At 47.5% G+C, this 19,437-nt stretch overlaps 1 protein-coding gene across 10 annotated transcripts in view; it reads right to left on the reverse strand.

The window, feature by feature from the left end:
* The window catches only part of R3HDM1 (R3H domain containing 1), a 1,943,510-nt gene that overhangs the window by 261,282 nt on the left and 1,662,791 nt on the right, over positions 1–19,437 (reverse strand). For all 10 annotated transcript variants that reach the window (XM_069616551.1, XM_069616544.1, XM_069616545.1 and 7 more), the window contains 2 exons: positions 16,393–16,496; positions 3,321–3,493 (listed from right to left, as the gene is read on the reverse strand). In XM_069616551.1, coding sequence (XP_069472652.1) covers positions 3,321–3,493; positions 16,393–16,496 — 277 coding nt within the window. The remainder of the gene's footprint in view (positions 1–3,320; positions 3,494–16,392; positions 16,497–19,437) is intronic.

The raw sequence follows: 19,437 nt of genomic DNA on the forward strand, positions 1-19,437 counted from the left end.
CATTTTAAGCAGAGTATCTAGGGAACCATAAGAGCAGCAATTTCTTTGTGCATCTTGTTCTTCATGCTCTCTGATGTATCTTGCTTATTCTTAGATAAAGTGGAATTAAGGAAAATGTTGATTTTCATTCGAACCAAAGGTGGACTCTTTATTTGGCCAAGAAAACATTTACCTTAATCACATTGGACTTAACTGGGTTGCATGTTTGAAAGAAAACATTTCATCACTTGAACCTCAGCTTCCTTTTAGACATCCCTAGGTAATGTTTACTTATGCTTAAATCTGTCCCATTCTTGCAACCCTAGTTCAAAATAACCTTTTTACTACATTCTTGGATTGTGTTTTAGTTATATCTTGTCATGCAAAAAGGGAATGAGCCTACCATTTTTATATGTTCCAGGTCAGTTTTCATATGTGTATAAAGGCGGCATCGATGAAATAGGCCTCAGATAAAATCACCCCCTCCAAGCGCCCGCCCCCCCCCATGTTCCATGTATCAGGCCGGGTACTAGCAGAAGTGAAAAAAGGTACGTGGTGAAGAAAGGTTGAAAGGTTTGTTTATTATTTATATTGCACGATCATACCCTCAGGTAACAGGGCGCAGCAATTACAGGTATATGCGAATCTTAGTTGCAACAAAGGATTATATGCATTATTATATACAAGATTATATACATACATATAATTACAACATAGCATTATTACATACAAGATAATATACATACAGATAATTAATGTGTGCTATAGTCCTCACGGTAAGATTTACATCATATAGCGTTTAAGATCCTATGTTTTCAACCATAGGACAACCTTAGACCGGAAATTGTGGTAGGGCAAGTCCATTCTGAGAGTGGGAGGTAGGGAGTTCCACAGTTTAGCTGCTTTCACTGGGAAGCTATTGCCCCCTATGGTGGAACGATTGAAGATGTGGACAGAGAGGCAATCTTTGTAAGCTGTTCTTGTGGGTCTCGGGGAAGTCTGTCTTTGGAATCTGTTGACCAAGTAGATAGGAGCAGCGTTGTTGAGGGATTTGTGAGTAAGTGACAAAGTTTTTAGGAGAATTTTGTCCTTGATAGGGAGCCAGTTATTCAGTTGGCTGTGTGTAGTAATGTGGTCTCTTCTAGAAATGCCTAGTGCCGCTCTAAGGGCGTTATTTTGAAGAGTTTGTATTTTACTGGTGGTAGCTTTGGTAGATCCAAGATAAAGAGCATTACAATAGTCCAAGCGGGACAAGATAAGGGCTTTGGCAATAGTCGTACAACTAGTATCAGAGAGAAAGGGCTTGCCTGCATGGATCAGTTTACACGTGTAAGCCGTAGAGGATGCTAAGGAGTTCACCTGTTTGTTGAAAGAGAGGTTTGAGTCCAAGTAGAAACCCAACGTTTTGACCTCTTGTCCTACTTTAATACTATTGCCATCAATGGTAAATGAGGAATAGACAGGGCCAAGTTTCTTTAGGCTAGAGGTGGTGCCCAAGATGATAAGTTCAGTTTTATCATCATTCAGGCATAGTCCATGTGTGGCCATCCATGCCGGGATGATGATGTACACTCTATTCACCAAGGCCAAATCCTTTCCGTAATCCCCAGAAAGCAGGAGGAGTATCTGGGTATCATCTGCGTAGTTAGTGTAGGTGATACCGAGATGATCCAAATCATCGAAAAGGGGCTTGGTAAATATGTTGTATAGAGTGGGCGAGACACAGGAGCCCTGTGGCACGCCACAGGTGATAGGTATAGGGTCTGCTGTTGCTGTGGGAGAGAAGACTCTCATGGTACTGCCGTTTAAGAATGACCTGATCCATGTGATAGCGTGAGCGGAAGTGTTAAGGTGGGTACAGAATACGAAGTGGTCGACCAAGTCGAATGCCGCCAACAGGTCTAGGAGTAGGAGTAAAGCGACTTGACCGTTGTCTCTAAGCTTGTCAACCTGAGTCTTAAGGTCAATGAGGGCAGTCTAGATTGTGAATTAATTCCTTTTCTAATAACCAGAGTTGGTGAATAGTGTGGGGGCTGGTAGTTTATCAAAAATATCTGGTTGCTGACAACATTTCATAAGATGTAGTGTAGTGTGTCATAAATGGTTTTTCATAAATCGTACTTTCACATTCGGAATTCAAACATTGATTAAAAAGAAAATAAGACATTTCAGTGATGTACAGTCCAAGAAAGAATTGCTTCTCCTTACTTGCTCCCTTCCACTGGTATACACTCCACAGATAGATATCAAAAATATCCCATCATTTGAATGTTTCAAAATGAAAGTCAGGCCCCACCTATCTTGCAAAGGGGCTCCAACTTCCCACCCCAAATGACCCCAGTCCCCCCTTACTACAATACTTAATTCATACGTTCAGCTTTAATTTAAATATATGAATAAGTGTAATAATACACATCATGGCACTAGGCCTATATTAAGCGTACTAGATAGGTCAGTTACACTGTCAATGGCCTAGGTTTCTGTATGTCACAGCGCCGCACTAGAAAGCAACTCTGCCAGTTCAAATCCAATTTAACACGAACGGCATAGCGGGGGAAAAAAAAAATTAACACACCCTGTCCAAGCAAGCTCGTGGGAGACCTATGCACTCTGGGGGGGCTAATGAGGAGAAGCTGGCACATGAGCAACAGCTAGAGGAACACTAACGGTTTCACATTGGTAGAAGCAGCTACATCATTCTGGCAATGTGTTTGCCATGTACTCTTTACCATGTACGTCATTTCTTGTCCGAATAACATCCCAACCACCATTGTATACAAGTACAGTGATGCATGTTTATGCACCAATACATTAAACACCAAGTTCCACAGTATATTGTCAAATCAGCCAAACGGAAAGGAAAATCTGACTCAAACCCACACAGTGCAATATATTTAAATGTGATTGAAAAATTCTATTGATAAGACTTTCTGCATTTCTGTCTCCACTATGACGGTCCCTCCCATTTACAGGCATCAGTGCAGTCATTTCATACTAGGTGTTGAAGTCAAAGCAGTGGCTACTACAAAATGTATATTGTTCATTTGGAAAGTGTTTCTTTGTTTTATATTGGCTGACGAAGTAATCATTTTGCATCCATGTTTATTTAAAAACACTGTTGGCCCCCCCAAAGTAAAAATTCATCAAGAACGCGTTATAACATAACATTTAAATTCCACATGAACATGTTATTCAGAATACATTTCAAGGGAAAATAGATGGGACAACTCAAATACAAAAGTCAATGAAAAACGTCATTAGATTTCAAATAAAAAGTGAACACATTTAGACACCACTCTAACACTAAAACCGGTACACCTCATGGACCCGTTTCCGCATACCTGTGTAGATGTGTCTAAATTACAAAACTCTGCTGATTTCTGTCCCCGCTGATGATCACAATAGTATTTATTTTGCTTCCAATGTGGAGGTGAATGGGCACGAGGCTGAGCATTATTGGGTAGATTCAGTTGCATCATTACCATGCCTCCTCCTGGTGGCGGTGGCGGAACACCTAGAAAATTAAAAAGGCAGAAAATGGTTTAGTAAAATGGCAACACAGGTCAGTGTGATGTCGTAAAGTCAGTGAGATTGAAAATACGTTTTCCCTGATCTTTGCAGATTGAGTGTTCATGTTTTTTCTATACGAACTACAAGTAAAGTTACAAATACAAAAAAAGACTATAGTCACTGAAGTTTTAAGAGGGACAGGAATTAATGTCTGAATGCACACTCCTCAACGTATGGGTTTGTAGTAACATTTGTAAGTTAAGTCACCAGTGAAAGAGAGCTGGTTACACAGAAGTGTTGCTTAGATAATGCCTCTTGTGATTGGTGATTCAATTAAAGAATAAACCCTGCTAGGTGTGATGAATCACAGGTATACACCACATCTCCCCAAGATGGGGGGGAGCCCCCCTGTGATGCTAGGGAGCAGAGTCCGCTCCACAACATCTTCCCTAATGGTTGAGGCAAGTGGGACCTTGCCCGCAGAGACTATCCCTTTGGGGAGAAGGTCTCCCGTTCCTGTGAGAAACTCTCTAGACAAACCAATGACATTGCCTATATGGGACTATCTGGTAAGCTAAATAATAGGACACTTACCTTTGTCCGAAGGCAATGCAAGAATAAAGTCAAGTGCACAAGAAAAGGAATATATCCCTTTATTAGATGTATATGTAACTGCGCCAAGGAGCAGAAGCTGATGCGCAGGGCAAGCCTCCCGACATTTTGCCGATGAGAGGCGGAGCTGAGGTCCGTCGAGGAGCCCGCGGCTCGTGGAGAGCGAGAGAAGGCGAATGTGAGAAGCTGGAAGCCCAGCGTGTGCACATACAAGAGAAGTGTCATGGTGGCGTGACCACAAAGTGGAAGCAGTGGGGAGAACGCCCAAGGAACGATGCAGAGAATGCCCAAATTGTATGCCCGTGTCACTTCTGAGCCACCGTGCCAGAGTAGAGCAGGTGTCCGACACGGACCCAGGGAAGTGAAGCAGAGATGGCAAGAGCTAGAGAGAATCATCCAGAGCGAGGGCCAAGCCCAACCACCGGCCCCCATCAAGAGAAAGGTATCTGGGGAAGCGGAAGGCTTGATGGATATCATCATTAATCAGTGAGAAACTTGTCCCAATCAGGAGTGAGAAAGCGGGACTAAAACTGTGTAGTAAGCCAATAATGAAGATCCATGTGGAGAAAGAGAGCTATTGTATGAAGGTGAAGCCTCCACCCAGTACACAAGACTGGGTCCTAAATAACAGCCAAAATCTGAGTAGAAGTAAACAGCCCGATAGTAAAGGAGATAAACCCATTTCTCTGGGATTCAAGCAGTAAAGGAAGACATATCCGAATATTGAGAATTGGTGGTGAAGATAGCCTAGAAGAGGGGGAGAGAATACCCCGGACAAGAAATACTAAAAGGAAGACCTGGAAAAAGAACATGCATTCAAAACGGATTATCATGAAATGTTAATGTGGAGGCGCCTATAACCTGAGAAACACAGAAAGCAAGAGAGATAAAAGGTTGCTTGAAGACCTACATGAACTGATCTACAGTCCCTCAGAACGGAAATACATAAACCTTAACTGGTGAATGAACTGGAGAGGCCAGGTGAAGAGAAAACTTCCTGTGTTCTATTTAAGTTAGTTTTAAGTAGTGGTATGGCCAGATAGGGCAGTTGGACAGAGGACAATATTCTTTTGACCTTGTTAGGCAGAAACCTGTGCAGTTCCCTCTAGGACCACTGCAAAAGATTTAGGACTACAGGTGTTTGGCAGTAAACCCACTTGGTAGCAGTCTGTACCACACAGATTCACTTGGTAGCTGTGGCTGAGCAGTCAGACTTCCCTCAAGAAGAGTTAGGCAGTATACAGAGTATTCACAATAGGTCAAGAGCACACAATAGAACAAGTAAACACTGACCAGGGCTTGGTGTAAAAGAGATATAATTATTTATTTAAAACCATATCTAGAAAAACACACAGGCACTAATAGTAAGCAATTGAAAAACACGGTCACTAAAAGATATACACTCCCTTAAAAGAATATTAGACAAGTCTTAAGTAAAGCCCCACTTATTTTCAGACAGCGGTGAACGCTTAACGTAGATGGCACTCTAATAGTTCGTTTTAAAAAGGGGAGAAATGCAGAGAACAAATTGAAACAGATCCCAACACTTTTTCAAGAACCCAACAAGGGAGAAAGGCAAAGTAAAACCGTGAAGTTAGATTTCAAGAGGCTGGATCCACCTTCGGAGGATCCAAACGAAATTTGTCCAAGGTCACATGGTTGCAGTGCACAAAGGTCTTGTAAAGGTTCAAAAAGGAGTTGGACCACAGAAAGGGACCAGTTAGAGGGTCAAGGTGGCCAGCCCAGTCCAGAAGGTTAAGGAGGGAACAAGTTACTTACCTGTAACTGTTGTTCTCCAGCATGGGTCTGGCATGGATTCACATGCTCATGAATATTCCCCGTCGTCAGGCTGGGAATCCTCGGTAAAGAAAAAACCAGTATCAGTTTCGTTTCTGATCTGACTTTCGTAGTAATAACCAATCACTGGTCTCTGCGTCATACTGACCACAGCCAATGACTGCCCTCTACCTAAGCCCCACCTCTGGCAGCCATCTTCAGATTTGGAAGCACGTGAAGTGGCAGTATGACCAAGTGAAGAGCCGCAGAGGGGTAGGCGGGAGGGTTCGCATGTGAATCCATGCCAGACCCATGCTGGAGAACAACAGTTACAGGTAAGTAACTTGTTCCTTCTCCAGCATGGGGTCTGGCATGGATTCACATGCTCATGAATAAAGAATACATAGCAGTACACACATGCACAACCACGGGAGGTGGCAAAGGCTCAATATTAAGCATCACATCAAACTCAACATTAAGCATCTTACCTCCTAACCAGGCTCACCTCAGGCGAACAGGTTGCGCAGCACTGCTTGGCCGACCCTGGACTCCTCCCTGGAATCCCGGTCGACGCAGTAGAATTTCGTGAAGGTGTGCGTCGACCTCCATGTAGCAGCCCTGCATATGTCCAGCAGGGGCACACCAGATAGGAACGCCGTGGTAGCTGCGATCGCTCTGGTGGAATGGGCTCTCGGACGGCCAGGCAGCGGTCGGTTTGCCAACCGGTGACAGTACATGATACAGCCGGAGAGCCATCTGGAAATGGAAGCCTTCGAGAGAGCCTTCCCCTGATTGACAGGTCCAAAGTTCACAAAGAGTTGTGACGTCTTCCGAAAACACTTTGTGCGGTCCACGTAGAACTTCAGCGCTCTAGCCACATCCAGCGAGTGCAAAGTCCTCTCAGCCGGCGACGAAGGCGACGGGAAGAACACAGGCAACACCAAGGGTTCGTTGAGATCAAAGTCCGACGGTACCTTGGGCATGAAGGAGGGGTGCGTCCTGAGCACTACCCTCGTGTCGTGAAAAGTCAAGTACGGGGCCTTGCAGGAAAGGGCCTGGATCTCTCCCACTCGTCGTGCGGAGGTGATGGCCACAAGAAACGCTGTTTTCCACGACAGAAATTTCAACGGAGCTGAGTGCAGAGGCTCGAACGGAGGTCCCATGAGCTTGGTCAGCACCACGTTGAGCTCCCACGCCGGGGCCGGAGCCTTCACCGGCGGGAACGATCTGAACAGTCCCTTCATGAACTCTTTCACCAGACGATGAGACCACAAGGACGTCCGCCCCGTGGTTCTGGTGTATCGGGAGATCGCAGCAAGATGAATCTTGATGGACGCGTGTGCCAGTCCAGCTTTGGCCAGCGTCAGCAGGTACGGCAGTACTTGGGGGGGCCGTAATCCATAGAGGGTTAATCTTCTGTGCGTGGCACCAGACAGAGAACCTCTTCCATTTGTGTCCGTAGCATTTAAGAGTCGAGGACGCCCTGGCCTTTGCAAGAACCTCTCTGCAGTCGGCCGGTATGTCGTATCCTCCAAACTCTAGCGCTGCAGGAGCCAGGCCAGCAGGTTCAGTGGTGGAGGATGGCGCCTCCTTCTCTGGAGAGTAGATCCGCGTCCACCGGCAGCTTGATTGGCGGGGACGCCGACAAGTCCAGAAGGTCCGGGAACCATATCTGCCTCGGCCACGCAGGTGCGACGAGGATCATCCTGCACCGTGACCTCTTGAGCTGGTTGACGAGCCGGATTAGCAGTGGCAAAGGAGGGAACGCGTAGAGGAACAGGCCCTCCCAGGGGAACGAGAAAGCATCGCCCATGCTCCTCGCCTGGGGAAACCTGCTGGCGAACCTCCGGCACTTGGAGTTCGTCGCCGTCGCGAACAGGTCGATCTGGGGTGTGCCCCACTGTCGGAAGAGGCGATCCACTAGATCCTGCCGTAGCTCCCACTCGTGGCACGAGCGCAGCTCCCTGCTGAGTGAGTCGGCGATGGTGTTTTTTATCCCTGCCAGATGAAACGGCACCAGAAATATCCTTTGGGCGATGGCCCAATGCCACAGGTCCTGCGCCTCCTTGGACAGTGCTGGGGACCTGGTTCCGCCCTGATCCCTGATGTAAAACATGGTGGTGGTGTTGTCGGTGAAGATCCTCACCACCTTGCCCTTGAGGGACGGAAGGAAGGACCTGAGGGCCCAAAACACTGCACGGAGCTCCAGGACGTTGATATGTAGGGATTTCTCCGTCGGGAGCCAAAGGCCTCTTGCGTGCAGATTTTCGTTGCGCGCTCCCCACCCTTCCAGGGAGGCATCCCTGGTCACTGTCTCCTGGTGGGCTGGGGTCTGGAAGTCCAAGCCCGGCGTCAGATGCGCGCGGGTGCCCCACCACCGGATCGCTCGTCGGAAACTCTCGTCGAGTGTGATCCTTTCCTCGAAGCTGCCCGTCGTTTGGATCCAGCGCGCGTCCAGGAACTCCTGTAACGGGCGCATCCGGAGCCTGCACATGGGAATGAGGTAGATGCAGGAAGACATCATTCCGAGGAGGGACTTGATGGACCTCACCTTGGCCGCGTCGGCCACCAACATCCGCTGCACCTTGCCCAGGATGGTCCTGGTCCTCTCCTCCGACGGGGAGGCCAGAAGGGACACTGTGTTGAGCCTCGCTCCCAGAAACAGAGCGTCTTGCGCGGGTACCAGGTGGGATTTGGCGTAGTTCACGGAGAATCCCAGGTCCGTGAGAAGTTGGACGGTCCTTGCCGTGTGAACCACGGCGAGCTCCCTCGTCTTGGCTCGGATGAGCCAGTCGTCCAGGTAGGGGTAGACGTGGACCCCCTCGCGGCGCAGCTGCGCCGCCCCCGGTGCGAGGCACTTGGTGAATACCCTGGGTGCCGACCGTAGTCCGAAGGGGAGGGCTTTGAACTGGTAATGACGCCCTTGGGCCACAAACCTGTGGTGCCCCTTTAGGATGGGAATATGGAAGTAGGCATCCTCCAAATCCAACGACGACAGGAAGTCTCCTTCCTCCAGCTGACCCAGGACGTGCTGGAGGGTGACCATCCGGAACTTCTGCGCCTTGATGAACTTGTTCAGACGTCGCAGGTCCAGGATGGGGCGCCATCCCCCCGTCTTCTTCTTCACGAGGAAGTATCTCGAGTAGACTCCGGAGCCCCGAAGCCTCTTTGGGACGAGTTTGATGGCGCCCTTCCTGAGCATCGCTTTTACCTCCAGGAGAAGTTGAGGGACGTGAAGTTCTTTCCAGGCCACGGGGGGGACGCGCGGGCACCTTCTCTGGAACTCGAGCGCGTGGCCCCGGGCCAAGGCGTCCAGCACCCAACGGTCAGTGGAGATGGACTCCCACACGCTGACGAAGCTCGCCAGCCGGCCTCCCACCGGGGTGCTTCGGTGGGGGCCCGACCCCACGGCCGGTTCAATCCTGCTTCGACGAGGCTTTGCCACCTTGACCTCCTTGGCGACGATGGCGGGGTCCGCCAGATTTGCCTCGTCCTCTGTAGGCCTCCTGAGACGACGAGCGGGCCGCTTGACGGTAGGTGGAGAAACCGCCGCCGGAACCTTTGGAGGCGCCCTTGCCTCCGCTGCTCCGAAAGGGCATCCGTCGTTGTTGCAGAACTCCCAGGGCCCGGGCCGTCTCAGTGTCCGCTTTAATGGCCTGAAGGGAATCGTCCACTGTTTTCCCAAACAGGTTGTTCCCATCGAAGGGCATGTCCAGGACTCTGGTCTGAACGTCTTGACGGAAGTCCGTAGCCTTGAGCCATCCACGCCGCCTAAGGCAAACGCTGTTGCCCAACTGGCGGAACCCAGTGTCGGCGATGTCCGTCGCAACGGTAATGGCGTGGTCCGAAGCCACCTCACCTTCCTGCAGGATCTCTAGGGCCTCTGTCCTCTTGTCGTCCGGCAGGAAGTCCAGCAGGGGAGCCAGTTTGTACCAGAGCTCCCTGTCGTAGCGGGCCACGATAGCCAAGGCGTTGGCCGCTTTAATCGTCGTCGCTGCCGACGAGATGACTCTGCGTCCCATAGCGTCCAATTTCTTTCCCTCACCGTCCGGTGGGGAAGTCGATGTGGAGGTCACCCCCCCCCCCGCTTTCTTCCTGGCCGCCGCGGAGACGACGGAGTCCGGGGTAGGCTGCGCCCGGAGGCACAGGGGGGCCGTGTCCGGGACCCGGTACTTCTTCTCGTACCGGTCTCTTCTAGCTGGCGTCGTGGAAGGGTTCTTGAGGAGGGTGAGGCCCTCATCCCAAATGTCGTCCAATCGAGGCACTGAGAGGACCGTCTTCCTCTTGGCCTCGCGCCGCTGATAAAGGAAACCTTCCTTCTTCTTCTCCTCAGGGCAGAGTTGAAAAAGCTCGGATGCCCTGGTGATCATGGAGTGGAACGATCCAATCTCATCGGGCGGAGAAGCCCTGGTGGGAGGCGACGACGGTACATCCTCGTCGTATACCTCGTCGTCCGTACCCGTCGCTGCCGTGTCAGTCCCCGTATCATCCCCTCGGGTGGACGGGGAGGAGGGCTGGACGGGGTGCGACGGCTGAAAAGGAGGTGGAGGGTGGATCCTTCTTTTCTTAGTAGGGGAACACCAGAAGGTCCCGGTTCTGGGTCCCCCGACGGGAGAGGTTCCTCCGTCGGCAACGGTAGTCTCGTCCTTATCTCTGAGCATAAGGACTGTATAGCCAACAAAATGGCCGCCGAGTTGTCTTGCGGTGCTGGCAGAGGGGAATCCGACGGGCGATCAGGGGCCCCGTCGGTACCCTCGACGATGTCGTCGTCACCTGAGTCGGGATCCATCCCGACGGGCCGGTCTTCTTCCACGCCGAGGCCGTGGCTTAAGACCTCGACCAGTTCCTCCTCCGAGGTTGAAGCCGAATCTACGACGACGCCCTGCCCCCCCTTTCTCTTCCCCTCGGGGGATTTCACGGGGGTCCTATCGATGGGCACAAAAGAGGACTCCCTCCGAGGTGGCAGGGAGACTCTGAGCCCCGAGGTCGCCACCACTGGTGTAGCCTGCACAGGCTGAGCCAGGGCCGCCGTGACAGTTTCGATAGAGGGCTTGGCCGGATGGATTAAGGCCTTCACCACCTTAGGTGCGCTCACCGCCTTATCCTTGAGGGGGGGGGGGGGGACACCGCCTCGCTCCCCCTCCGCCTTCGAGCTCGACCGGGGCCTCTCCAGGAGCTTCGCCGGGTGTTCGGCCTTCCTCTTACCCGACCCAGAGCGTTGGCTCGTGGTTGATGGTGCCGGGGAGGGTGCGCCCTGCCTGGCGCCCGTAGAGCCTGACCGTTCGGCGCTCCCGGTGCCAGTGGACTCGCGGTGCTTGGCCTTATGTTGGACCCCCGTCGCCGGGGCGTCCTCAAAGGTCTTAGAAGACGGCTCAGATTTCTTCTTCTTCTCGCCGGACGGGCTCTTCCCTTCTAGCCAGTTGGCGAGACGTTGATGGCGGTCCTTCATGGTCCGCTCCGACATGTTGCCGCAAAACGCACAGTCCTTCTCCACGTGCGTCTTGTCGTCATGTAGGCAGTAGAGACAAAAAGAGTGTTCGTCCTCCTTGAAGACTTTCTGCAGCTGGCATCCAGGGCAGACCCTGAACAGCTTTCCGGGCGTCGAGCTTCCCTTCTCCTGGGCCATGACCGGGCCTGAGAAACTTCTGGAGTCCTCCAAAAGCGTAGCTCGATGAAATCTTCACCCTTGAGGGGCGCAGACGAATCCGACACGGGTCCCCGTTGATCGGATAGAGAGTTGGTGGAGCTTGAGGCTCTTTTGACCGAAAAAACGAAGTTTTTGAGAAAAAACGTGAAAAAATAGCACTAACGCTCGAGAGCAATAGCACGAGGATCCCAACACATGAACGTGCGGTAAAAATCTGAAGATGGCTGCCAGAGGTGGGGCTTAGGTAGAGGGCAGTCATTGGCTGTGGTCATTATGACGCAGAGACCAGTGATTGGTTATTACTACGAAAGTCAGATCAGAAACGAAACTGATACTGGTTTTTTCTTTACCGAGGATTCCCAGCCTGACGACGGGGAATATTCATGAGCATGTGAATCCATGCCAGACCTCATGCTGGAGAATTATTATTACCTTGTAGCAATCTTTAGAAAGGGAGGCCTGGCGGACACGGTACCTTAAAGTGATGAGAACGCTCCAGCGGGGGTAGTTGTTCCTGGCAGTGGGTGCAAGTCGGTGCTTCGTCCGGGGGAAGAGAGGATCTCGTGGAGGAAGACAGGCGTCCATTGCACTGCCAGGGAAGAAACATGCCGCAGAGTTTCTCAGGTACAAGGACCGGTCCGGTGATTCGCGGTTCAGTGTTGAGTGGCTATCCGGCTGCCGGGGTGCTTGGCACGGGCAGTTCGAGCACAAACCAGGCTGGGGTGCGAAGAAAGAAAGGAAAACTGGTTGTGCCTACCAGTCAGGGGAAGAAGCCTCTCCAGCCAGGAGATCTTCTCTGTCGTCGGGAAGTGGTGAATCGGTTCTGCAGGGCTCCACCGGTGGTGTCGTCGTGGTAGGTTGGCTCAGCTTCTCCCTCGTCGGATTCTCAGGTCCTGTGGCGACTGCTGAAGTTCCAGTCCCCAAAGCCCTGCTTTTATGCAGAAAACCCCTATTCACTCAGCCTAGCTGTCACTCAAACATGCTAAGGGGTGAGCCGTCCGGCTCACCACTTGGGCCAATCACACAAGAGTGCGACCTGAGTTACCTAGGTAACTCGGTCCAGGGTGCCTATTCCCCCTCCCACATCCCCTGTGGTATCCAGACAGAGTGGCACCACTTTTGGAGGCTTCTGTGGAGAAGCCCGCCAAAAAGTGGAACAAAGGGCTTGACTTGGGTTGGAGTCACAGAAGAGAACACAAACGCCATTTTAGAATCGAGTCTTGGCAAAAAATACCAACCGGAGAATTAATATTAATTAAATAAACCGGCGGTATGTTCGAGGCTATGAGAATTAAATAATTAAAGATGGTAGCCTCGAACAATGGGAAAATCCCATAGGAAAATATTTGCGGTCGAATATAAAAAGTAGTTTCCACTGCCACCAGCCAAAACTCGATCAGGGGGGACGGAGACGTGCCCCCTCGACTAACAGACCCCAGGGCAATCAAATTTCCCCGACCAGTACGTCCACAATATGATGGTTTGTACTGGTTTCTGTTAATAATTTGGGACTAGTAAAGCCAATGGTGACTTTACATGCCCTGGGAGACAGTAGTCAGTTCCAGGGTATGGAGTGTATGGTGGGGTGTCACTATGACACCCCTGTGTTACTGCATGGAGGGTGCTGGGTAACACACATAGGAAAAACACATGAGACCCTATGGGGTAAAGGACCCCATAGCCCATAAAACATATTACCAATCAAAGGAATACCATGAATTATGTCCAAGAGTGGGAGAAAAAGAGTCTCACTCTTGGCAGGAGGAAAAAAAAACAAACTCCAGAAATCCAGCAAAGCTGCTGGGGGACTCACTAGGTTAGGAAATTCAGCCTCAAGAGAGAATTCTCCCTAACAGGCCTTTACAAAGACGGACGAGCACCCTTAGTTTCTTTGTTAGTAAGGATATTCCCTCTAGTTATATCGACCAGTTAGGCCTTTTCATATTATTTTTTTATTGTTACATGTATGGTTTACAGGAAAGTTGTACCAGGGAATGAATCTGCGCCATCAATTGTGTTTATGTTAGGTTTTAATTGATCAACCAGATATTGTCATTTAAGCCCATATACTGTAGATGACATGTGTTTCAGCTGCCCCAGGCCTTTTTCAAATCTGGGCTTTTGTCACGCACCAAAAAAATTTAACACACGTTAATATAGTTATCATATCACATTTCGCAAATTGGCAAGTGAGTTAATATAATAGAAAGCAATTCAAGAATAGTAAATATTGAAAATACAGAAAATCAAAAAATGTAAAAAACACCAATTCATGCGGATATTGTATCAGCATACTGCAAAAAGAACAACCAATTTGAATTTATACACCATTGTTCATAGACAGAGAAACAAGGATTGGTGGAGGGGAGGATTGATAGGATTATGAAAACAGAACATAAGTCAACAAATATATGCAGTCAAAACAAAGTGGGGGGAAAACAAAAAAAAAGATACAACTAAGAACAAAAACATCATTAGTATGAATTCTGCAAGTCAATCACTGCTTCCCATAAAGTTCAACACAAATTGCAATGCACCACCTCACAGGTTTGCTTACCCGTGGATGTTAGGAACAAATTCAAAAAGACTGTTGTCTCAAAAAACAATAACGGGGTCAAATCCCCAGGTCAAGCAGAAATCTGAAAACAAAATAATAACACAAATTGCTGAACAGTCCATTATGCCCCAGAACATGCATCTAAAGCATAAATATATTGTGTGTACCTCCTATTTAAAAAACATGTCAGAGTGTGCATGCCAAACAAAGTGTCAAAAGCGTAGGCTAAGTCTGCACCGTCATTAAATAGTAGAGTCTTTAGGTAAGCTGTGAAAAGTACCTAAAATATGCTAACGTGCGGTAGCGAGAGCATATCGCATTGCTCAACCGTATAGTATGAAGTCTACAATCGTCATCTATTCAGTGAGTTTAAAGTGGGTAATACCTCACGATTCATACGAGAATCAAAACCAAAAGTTTAAACCTGCATTAAGGCAAAAGGTTCCTGCGCGATCATAGTTATAATCATAGCGGTTTTCTGTTTTACCTGCTTCCGTGTTCGAAAACATATATACATCTCTCTAAGAGGGCATCTCCAGGGATGAAAGACGACTCCTTAACAAGGGGTTTTCATTTGCACCTGCATGTGATTACAGTCAAATCGATATTCACATTGATCTCTTCAAATTCATAAGAAAGTTAAAATTAAAATAATTCTTTGCGACACAAGCATTGAGAGAACATGGAACAATACCTACTAGTTGCATGTCTATTGAAGACATTGAAGATACTTTCCTGATACGATCATTGGTGGAAGATGATCAGTTTGAGACTTTTCACCTGTTGGATGATTTAAGAATTCAATCAAAGTCATTTAAATCTAAAGAACTAAAAACCATGCTCTCGCTACCGCACGTTAGCATATTTTAGGTACTTTTCACAGCTTACCTAAAGACTCTACTATTTAATGATGGTGCAGACTTAACAGCCTACACTTTTGTCACTATGTTTGGCATACACACTCTGTGACATGTTTTTTAAATAGGAGATACACAAAAGATATTTATGCGTTAGATACATGTTCTGGGGCATAATGGACTGTTCAGCAATTTGTGTTATTTTATTTTCAGATTTCTGCTTAACCTGGGGATTTGACCCCGTTATTGTTTTTTGTGACAACAGTCTTTTTGAATTTGATCCTAACATCCACGGGTAAGCAAACCTGTGAGGTGGTGCATTGCAATTTGTGTTGAACTTTATGGGAAGCAGCGATTGACTTGCAGAATCCATACTAATGATATTTTTGTTCTTATTTGTATCTTTTCTTTTGTTTTCCCCCCACTTTGTTTTGACTGCATATCTTTGTTGGCTTATGTTCTGTTTTCATAACCTATCAATCCTCCCCTCCACCAACCCTTGTTTCTCGGTCTATAAACAATAGTGTATCAATTCAAATTGTTTGTTCTTTTGCGGTATGCTGATACAATATCCGCATGAATTGTTGTTTTTTACAGTTTTTGATTGATGTATTTTATTCAATATTTACTATTCTTGAATTGCTTTATATTATATCAACTCACTTGCCAATTTGCGAAATGTGATATGATACCTATAGTAACCACAGACCCTCCACATCACTTACATTCAAGTTAAAGAGTATCAGGGCCAACGCATCCCTGTTTCAGGCCTACGTGCAATTTTACAACTCTCAACAAGGACCCCTGTTTGGTGAAGCGTATTCGCAGTGTACGATTTGTATGGAGAAGAGCAAGTAGCTTTACTGACTTTCTAGTCCCATTCATGCCCAGACGTTTAAACCACAACCTAGATCTAACCACACAGTCGAAAGTGCTAGGCATATTCAAACAAGGCAAGTATACCTCCCCTACTTGTGCGTAATGGGTGTAGTGTCGTAAGTGGGCCATAATAGTGACATTAAGGGAGATTCCCAAATCCTGCCGAACCCGACCTGGAGTCTGCTCAGGAGTTTAGATCGTTTAACCCCCCGATTAAGGTCCCTCAGAAGCAGTTTGGCAAAAACTTTACTAGTGGCACTGATTAGAGCGATCGGCCTGTAGTTATTGGGGTCCTGAGTAGGTCAAGGTCATGGGAATCTTGACAGCTTTCCGGCTTTCATATTCATTTTATTAAAAATAACTTGAAACTTGTCTTCCATGTGTCTGACTCCTTCCGACTCTCCTCATATGCTAAACTCACCAAGAATATACATAAAACATTGTACTACTGGCTTACAGGATCATGGCATTTCATTTGATTGGCTGACAACTAAACTGTGAACAGTTTTGGGATTCAATTGTTTTTTTATTAACATAACCATTTTAGGATGCTCGTGTTAAAAGATCTTTCGAACCTGTACAGTGTTGCCCTTGATGTTGCTGAGAGTTGCAGGGTGGCGATGTTCGAGGAAACTGCATCTGTTCTGATCCTGGAGGCTGCAAATATCCGACTGAGGAGCTGTAGAAACATTTAGAAGGGAAAATAAATCAAAATGCATTGTGATGAATTATACTAATTTTGAGAATCGAAGAACAATTCAGTTGCAAACACATATTTAATACAGAATTCGGCTTTTACCTAAGGCTTCAGAATTATTCCTTAAAGAAAAATAAAAAAAATAAAACAAAAAAAGAGTGCTACACGACCTAGAGAACCCAACCTCTTGCACAATACAGTGAAATAAACAATCATAAAAGTACACACTTGAAAAAAAGCAGGTCTACATGTTAACTGTCCTGGGTACATTTCCCTAACTATTTGTTGATATTGGTAGATTTATTTAGCATTCCAATCCAATGTGCTTAACAGTCATTTCATGATATTGCAATCTTTTAGGCAAAGTGTTTACAAACCAGTAGAACACATTATGTATTTATTGATCAGCGATTTATAACGTGTCAACTGCAGAAAATGCCACTTTGTGGCACCTACAGAGATAAAAGTTAAGAGGGATGTGGACATCTAAATGCCTTCTTGAGCACTGAATTATCAGACCAGGCAAGTTCATCACAGAATGTTTCAAGTGTCAAACTAAAAATAATCATTTACACTTTACTTTCAGAAATTAATGTTGATCAATTATGCATTTTCATACCACATGCACTGAATTTATTTTCAACAGGACAGTTTCTTCATGCCCCCAAAACCATTCTAGTCGATAAATGTCCAAACACAGCTTTCTGAAAGATCAGTAAAACAGGGTTCTATCCAGGGTCAATCTCAATTTCAGAATATATGCAGTGTTAATTCTGCATTCCAATTTAACCTCACCATTATTTGAGTTTTTCCTATTCCTCATCTTCACCTACAACTTTACTAGCCCATATTCTCTCACAAAACCTTGGCATAAACCATATAGATTACATATACAAGATAGTTTCTGTGGCGTTAGCAAGATTTCTTGTGAAGAAGGTCAATATATCAAGTGCTGACCCACATTGGACACATCGACTTGCAGGAGTTGAGCGCGATCAGGGTGGCCTTAGCCACTTTTCTCCCCTTTGTGAAAGGCAAGACTGTTGGTCTTGATGGACAAAAATGTAGCTATGCATTACCTCAACAAACTGGGTTGTGTGTGCTTCTTGCCTCAGTGCAGAGAAACAATGTGGCGTTGTTCTGAGCTCTGGAGAACAATGAGTCTGACAGCACCCCACCGAGCAGGCACAGAAAATGCATTGATGGATGGTAGGTGCAGACAGTCTTCGACTGCTCCTCAGGCACATATCGATGACTACGGTCACCTGGGGCCAATGTTGATGAAGCAACACCCCCCTCTCAGTAGGTTGTCCTTCACAGCCCACCATTGTAGGTCTCTGGAAAGTCTTTCCGAGACATGGAAAAGGTATCAGTAGATGGCCTTACCCGAGAGTAGGGGAATCTGGCAGGTCTCAGGAAGCAAGGTCGAGTCCTCTGAGGCTCCACAGTGTTTCAAGGTGGTGTGATCGCCTGAGGTCACCGTGAACCCAGAGGAAAAACAGTAATGGGGAAAAGCTTTAAAAGCCGCAAAATCCTCATGCAGAATGACTCCATAGAGTAGCAGTCGAGGAGGTGGCAGGAGGGTGTCTCTATGCGAAGTGAAGTAAAGGAATTCAAGAAGCAAGCAGAAGCCACTGAGGAGGCAGGATGATAAAGTGAAGATCCAGCAGAGAAAGTCCAGCCAATAGCAGGCAAATGCAGATTAGAAGGAAAACAGAAAGAATAAAGGCAAAGGGAAGCGTCTGCTCACCAGATCACGTAGCGTTGAGACGCAAAGTCCATCTCAATCCGTAATACTTCATTTACTAGAATGAGCCTGATTGGCCCTCCACTGACGTCCGATGCCATATAGACATCCCACGCCGTCTCGTCGTACGGAGGAATGCATAATCTTATGATTGGCTCTTCGGCGGCCCAGGAGGTGGCCATCTTGAGATTGGCTCAATAAAAGGTAACAGGTGCTGTTAGAGTCACAGAACTCTAAGAGCGCCCATAACAGTATGCCCCCTCCAAGGGGGGTACGGACCAGGTTTACTGGGATACCGGGAGTGGAACAAACAGAAGCCTGGGTGCAGAAATGTTAGATGCCGGTTCCCAGGCCATATCTCAGAGTGCATAACCCTTCCAGTCGATGAGGTATTCCAGGCGTCCATAGTGGTAACTTGAGTCACATATGCAGTCGACCTTGAATTCTGGATCATCAGTAGTGCCCAGTGTAGGTGGAAGAAGAAGCCACTGACAAAGAAAGGAACTGGGCACACACGCGCGAAGAAGGGAAACCTGAAAGGTGGGATGAATCCGGTGCCAAGAGGAGGCAACCTAAGGCAGTAGGATACCGGATTGACTTTTACGAATAATGCAGAAGGGTCCAAAGTACTTGGGAGAGAATTTGGTAGGGGTGAAGTGAGCAGGTAAGTACTTGGCCGACAACCAGACCTCATCTACAACCAGGTGAGCAGGCTCCTGAGTACAGTGGGCATTAGAGTTTTTCTTCATCAGTGAGTGCGCGGTCTAACATCTTCTTGGCAGCGATATGACCTAGATGAAAGTCCTTGATATGTTCCTGGGCTGAAGGGACCGTAGCAACCAATGGTATTCATAAGGGAAAAGCACATGGATGAAAACCACATGGACAAAAACAAAAACAAAGCATTTAAAAAAAATAAAAAAAGGACTGCCCTGGGTCCAATTGTCTCTAGTGGCTGATGAAAAACAATGCATGTACTGCTTGATGGTCTGATTCAAGCATTCAGTACAACCGTTTGATTCCAGATGATACCCCGAAGAAAGATTGCGAGCAATGGCAAACAACTTGCACAAGGCAGCCCAAAATCTACTGGTGTACTGCGTACCGGAATCTGAAATTATTGAATCTGGAAGACAATGAAGACTAAACGCATCCTTCAGGAACACTTGAACCATG

The sequence above is a fragment of the Ambystoma mexicanum genome, chromosome 9 (genome assembly GCF_040938575.1).
Source record: "Ambystoma mexicanum isolate Mex_15411 chromosome 9, UKY_AmexF1_1, whole genome shotgun sequence".
Taxonomy (NCBI): domain Eukaryota; kingdom Metazoa; phylum Chordata; class Amphibia; order Caudata; family Ambystomatidae; genus Ambystoma; species Ambystoma mexicanum.